The sequence below is a fragment of the Corylus avellana genome, chromosome 1 (genome assembly GCF_965113065.1).
Source record: "Corylus avellana chromosome 1, dhCorAvel1.hap1.2, whole genome shotgun sequence".
Taxonomy (NCBI): Eukaryota; Viridiplantae; Streptophyta; class Magnoliopsida; order Fagales; family Betulaceae; genus Corylus; species Corylus avellana.
This window is the reverse complement of record NC_142490.1, coordinates 7,815,505-7,820,994: the sequence shown is the minus strand read 5'-3', so window position 1 is coordinate 7,820,994 and position 5,490 is coordinate 7,815,505. Positions and strand designations below refer to the sequence as shown.

The following is a 5,490-nucleotide window of genomic DNA, read 5'->3' as shown; positions in this document are numbered from 1 at the left end:
CTTATATTAATTACATACGTGATCTAGAGGCTTAAGAGAAGCTAATTATCTAGCAAATATATGGCATTGGCTTTTGTTGGTGTATTTTGATATCATAAATAGGTTATTAATAATGAGGATAATTTGATTAATATAATTAAATACCCTTAATTACGTAAATTTAATAACGGGTTTTTTAAGTGAATCGGTAATCGGTTCAAAAAATGTCTTAAAAACCCGGTTTTGTTTTTTTAAAAAAGGAGTTTATGACACATGTTGCAATATTAAAGCACTTATGAAAGTGATTCGGCTATTTTATATATATATATGATCATAATTCTCTCTATTTTGAGTAAAATAAAGAATATTTATTTTATGATCCATATTAAATTTAACAAATTTAATGGTATATTTCTTTCATGGTCCATATATATATATATAGATGACGTAATCATGGTCAATAAATTGGTGGGAAAAGAAGAAGTGAACAAACAAAAATCAAGTGCTATATAATCAAAATATTAATTCCTTCGATTACGATAAATAAATGATATTCTCTTATTCCTTAAAATTGTAGTGCTACAATAAAGTAGGCTTACACAGTAATAAATCAGCTAATTAATGGTGGATATAATGTCCGCGGCTATTCGGGCAAGGGTGTAAACAAGATTATTCTGATCAGTTAACGGCGACGGCTTTGGTACGCAGTGGCCAAAGGTACCATCAGTGACGACCTCTTCACAGCTGAAGTACCCTTCACAATTCTCTGCATTATGGAAAACGCCATCCATATCGCCCTGAGAAAAGAGGAAACGGCCCCAACCAAACTGTTTGATTGCATCCGGACAGCTCACGACAGCAGCAACCCCATACTCGGTACTACAACCATTGAGCATCTCCTTGATAACTGGATCGCTTGTCTGCCCGATCAAATATTCCACATGCCTAAAAGTTTCATTGGTCCTGTTCTGCACAGCATGCAACATTATAAGGGCAAGGCCCTTCAAGTCGGTGCTGGTGCTGCCCGGATCCGCCCTTAATGTCGACGTGCAAAACACAGGGTTGTAGGTCTTCGAGCACGTGATGTCCACCAAATCTTGGTCCTCCAAATCTGCACGCACCATTCCTAATGATTGGCTGTAAACCAAGAGCACAAAAGCCACGGCAAATGGAAGCTGGGATTTCATCTTCACTATTTTGATGAAAATAAACTTTTTTATATTTATCTATATATACTCATAAGGTGTAGATTTTGTTCCAAGAGGAGTTTAAGGAGCTGGATTTGGCATTAAATATGCCAAATTAAGATTCTTCTGTAAAATTATAATTCTCTTACCATATTATTCATTCACATTAAAGATCTTTATATTTGATTTTGAGGTGTGGTACAGCCACAACTTAAACTCAACTTTGGCCTAACTTTTAGAACAAATTTTTCTCTCTAGTTTAACTCTCTCTCTCTCTCTCTCTCTTCTACAGGCAGTTTTTTTTTTTTTTTTTTTTTTTAAAAAAAAAAAGTAAGAGAAAAGTTGGGCCAAAATTGAGTTTAAGTTGTACCTTTATCATTTTCCTTTGATTTTTCTCTAAAATTCACAACAACAAAAAACACCATTCAACATACTATTTAGCCAATGTTAAATATAACTCATGTCAAATATCCTCTTCAAATGTAAAGAAAATCACTTGCAATTCATGTCTTTGCCTTTTGCTTTCTGAAAAACAGAGGGAGTGAACAATTGAAAATGAATTTTGATGGCTTATTATAAGAGAATTAAATTAAATATTTTGTGCAATTTAATATTTGGGTAAAGTCCATTTAACCCCCTTAAACTACCATCCAATGACAATTTACCCCAAAAACTACCAAAACAATGGCAATGTGCCCCCAATTTTAACAAAATGACAAAATTACCCTTACTAAAATAAAAACAAAGTACTAAAATTTAATTGTTTGGGAGGGTACATTGTCATTGAACCAAAGTTGGGCAAAAAAAAAAAAAATAAGGCAAAAGTTTGACCAAAGTTGGGCAAAATAGTTGTGCCTTTAGCATTTTTTTTTTTTTTTAGAGAAAAAAAAAAAGGCAAAAGTTGGACTTAAATTGGGCAAATAACTTGGGTACCTATCATCCCTCTAAAATGTTAGGCAAAAGGATTCCATTTAATATAGGAAAGCAAAAGGATTCCATTTAATATAGGAAATGTTAGGTGCTCTCCTACTGTTCTTCACTTCTCCTAGTGTTCTATTTTTTTCTTTTTTTTTTTACATATTCACACAAGAGGAGGGAGGGGGGGATTCGAACTAGTGACCTCTGCTTTATAAGGTATGGTTCCCAGCTGATTGAACTACCTCTTAGAGACTCTTAGTGTTCTACTAGTCCAAGGTGAATATTACTTTATAAAAACCAAGTGAGAGAAATAATGGCCAATTTCTTTTTTGCTTTTTTAGAAAATAATATACATTTAGGATTAGGAGAACATGTGGAGAGCACCTAGCATAATAATAAAAGGAAAAATGTGAGAGATGCTTACTACTCAAATAAGGGAGGGAGCCTTTGTCTGCGCCGAAGGTCCCACGACTCGAGTTGACCTCTGTTTGGGTAGGAAAGCCCCTCTCATATATCATGGAAAAGTGAAAAAAAAAAAAAAAAAATCACTTTCCAAAATATTTGTGCCTAAAAAGAAATCCATGTTTGCAACTTTGCATAAAAGGGAAGAGAATTTGTTTGAACCTCACAAAAGGGAGTTGGATCACAATCAAGCGATTGGATCCTCTCTAGTTTATGAACAACTAAGCAACTAGAGAAGCGAGTTCGATTGGGTGTGCGATTTTTTTCTATTTTACTAAAATTAACTCAAATTGCGAATATCGAGATGAAAAAATAATTGAGATTATGTTTGGGTTGTTAGAAGAATATAAAATCTAATTAAAAAAAAAAAAAATTAGAGGTGTCTGGGGAATTCACCCCCAACTGGTTTCGGGGGTGGCCGATCTACCCTCTCGGGGGTGGATCGGCCACCTCGAGACTCTTAGGGGTGGTTCGGCCACCACCCCTAAATATATATATTTTTTAATTTTCTTGATTTTTAAAGTTTTTATTTATTTTTTTTATTAGTTTAGTTGAAAAATTTTGAAAATTTTGAATTGAGTTGAGTGTTAGTGGTATCAAATCAACCTAAAAAAAGAAAAAGAAAAAGAAAAAAGTTGAGAAAAGTTAGGAAGAATCCTTCTCAAACAAGCCTTTTAAAATTAAAATCTATGGCTTAGAACTTATCATCAGATTTTTTTTTTTTTTTTTTTAAAAAAAAAAAAAATTTAAAAAATTAACATTAGCACAATTTGTGATTGAGTTTTAAAATCTAAACCCATTTCAAGTTTGAGGTAGACAATCTTTTTACCAGACAAACCCAACCAAATAATTCTGAAAGGTCAATAAAGTTGAAAATATAAACCAAATCAAAGGGTAGGAGTTGGAGAATCTTCAGCTACATTTTGCAATTCTCATATATCAGAACATACCAAAACTGAAAGAAGACTAAGATGGGCTTCAGTTAGGGAGAGAATCACTTAAGAAGACAACAAAGAGTACTTTATATAAATCAAGAGTAAGTTAATATAAATATTAATGTCTAGTCAAAAAGCTTAATTACAATATATTAACTACTTTTTTTCCTTATACTTTCTTGACGTAGAATACAAATCTTACATGTAGACTCTCAATAGCTTTTGTGAGACGAGAAGAACAAGAGAAGATTCTTGTGACGTCTCACATTGCCTGGGCATGAAAAATATGATGTGTTTATATGGAATATACCCTCTCTAAATCGTATGAGGTCTTTTGAGGGTAAACCCAATAATAAAAACCATGCAAGCTTGGCCCAAAGCGAACAATATCATACCACTTGGAGTAGGGATGTTACAATTCTTATCCCCATGTTATTGTCGAAGGATCCAAAAAAGGTGAGGGATTATTCATAACAGGAAGATATTTATCTGAACTACTATAATCTTATAATCTAAAAGAATTTCCTCTCATTTTCTGTTAAACTGAGATAACAAAAGACATATAAAATCATGATTAAATATTCGCCTCATCTTTCTCTCCCTCTCTCTCATTGTTGGTTATAAAAAAATAATAATAATAAAAAATTTTAAAAAAAAATCAATCATGACTAAATATCTAAGACGAAAACAAACTAAAAACAGAACTATAAATTCACTGTATAAATTTACCCTTAATTACGTAAATTTAATAACGGGTTTTTTAAGTGAATCGGTAATCGGTTCAAAAAATGTCTTAAAAACCCGGTTTTGTTTTTTTTTAAAAAGGGGTTTATGACACATGTCGCAATATTAAAGCACTTATGAAAGTGATTCGGCTATATATATATATATATATATATATATATATATATATATGATTATAATTCTCTCTATTTTGAGTAAAATAAAGAATATTTATTTTATGATCCATATTAAATTTAACAAATTTAATGGTATATTTCTTTCATGGTCCATATATATATATATATAGATGACGTAATCATGGTCAATAAATTGGTGGGAAAAGAGAAGAAGTGAACAAACAAAAATCAAGTGCTATATAATCAAAATATTAATTCCTTCTATTACGAAAAATAAATGATAATTCTCTTATTCCTTAAAATTGTAGTGCTACAATAAAGTAGGCTTAAACAGTAATAAATCAGCTACTTAATGGTGAATATAATGTCCGCAGCTATTCGAGCAAGGGTGTAAACAAGATTATTCCGATCAGTTAACAGCGACGGCTTTGGTACACAGTGGCCAAAGGTACCGTCAATGACGACCTCTTCACAGCTGAAGTACTCTTCACAACGCTCTGCACTTTGGAAAACGCCCTCCATATCAACCTTAGAAAAGCGGAAACGACCGAAACCAAACTGTTTGATTGCATCTGGACAGCTCTCAAAAGCACTAACCCCATACTCGGTACTACAATCCTTGAGCATCTCTTTGATAACTGGATCGCTTGTTTGTCCGATCAAATATTTTACATGCCCAAAAGTTTCATTGGTCCTGTTTTGCACAGCATGCAACATTATAAGGGCAAGGCCCTTCAAGTCGGTGCTGGTGCTGCCCGGATCCGCTCTTAATGTCGACGTGCAAAACACAGGGTTGTAGGTCTTCGAGCACGTGATGTCCACCAAATCTTGGTCCTCCAAATCTGCACGCACCATTCCTAATGATTGGCTGTAAACCAAGAGCACAAAAGCCACGGCAAATGGAAGCTGGGATTTCATCTTCACTATTTTGATGAAAATAAACTTTTTTATATTTATCTATATATACTCATAAGGTGTAGATTTTGTTCCAAGAGGAGTTTAAGGAGCTGGATTTGGCATTAAATATGCCAAATTAAGATTCTTCTGTAAAATTATAATTCTCTTACCATATTATTCATTCACATTAAAGATCTCTATATTTGATTTTTCTCTAAAATTCACAACAACAAAAAACACCATTCAACATAC

At 33.0% G+C, this 5,490-nt stretch overlaps 2 protein-coding genes across 2 annotated transcripts; both read right to left on the bottom strand.

The window, feature by feature from the left end:
- Nucleotides 1-593: 593 nt before the first annotated feature.
- On the bottom strand, nucleotides 594-1,166 carry LOC132169013 (pectinesterase inhibitor-like). Its single transcript, XM_059580101.2, has one exon. The coding sequence runs from the start codon at nucleotides 1,164-1,166 to the stop codon at nucleotides 594-596; it is 573 nt and encodes a 190-aa protein (XP_059436084.1).
- Nucleotides 1,167-4,686: 3,520 nt separating this feature from the next.
- LOC132169009 (pectinesterase inhibitor-like) lies at nucleotides 4,687-5,259 on the bottom strand. Its single transcript, XM_059580098.2, has one exon. It carries the CDS (start codon nucleotides 5,257-5,259, stop codon nucleotides 4,687-4,689), a length of 573 nt encoding a protein of 190 aa, XP_059436081.2.
- Nucleotides 5,260-5,490: the final 231 nt, after the last annotated feature.

Excerpts from the sequence above, each read along its gene's own strand:
- LOC132169013 (XM_059580101.2), bottom strand. The coding sequence starts at position 1,166 with ATGAAATCCCAGCTTCCATTTGCCGTGGCTTTTGTGCTCTTGGTTTAC.
- LOC132169009 (XM_059580098.2), bottom strand. The coding sequence starts at position 5,259 with ATGAAATCCCAGCTTCCATTTGCCGTGGCTTTTGTGCTCTTGGTTTAC.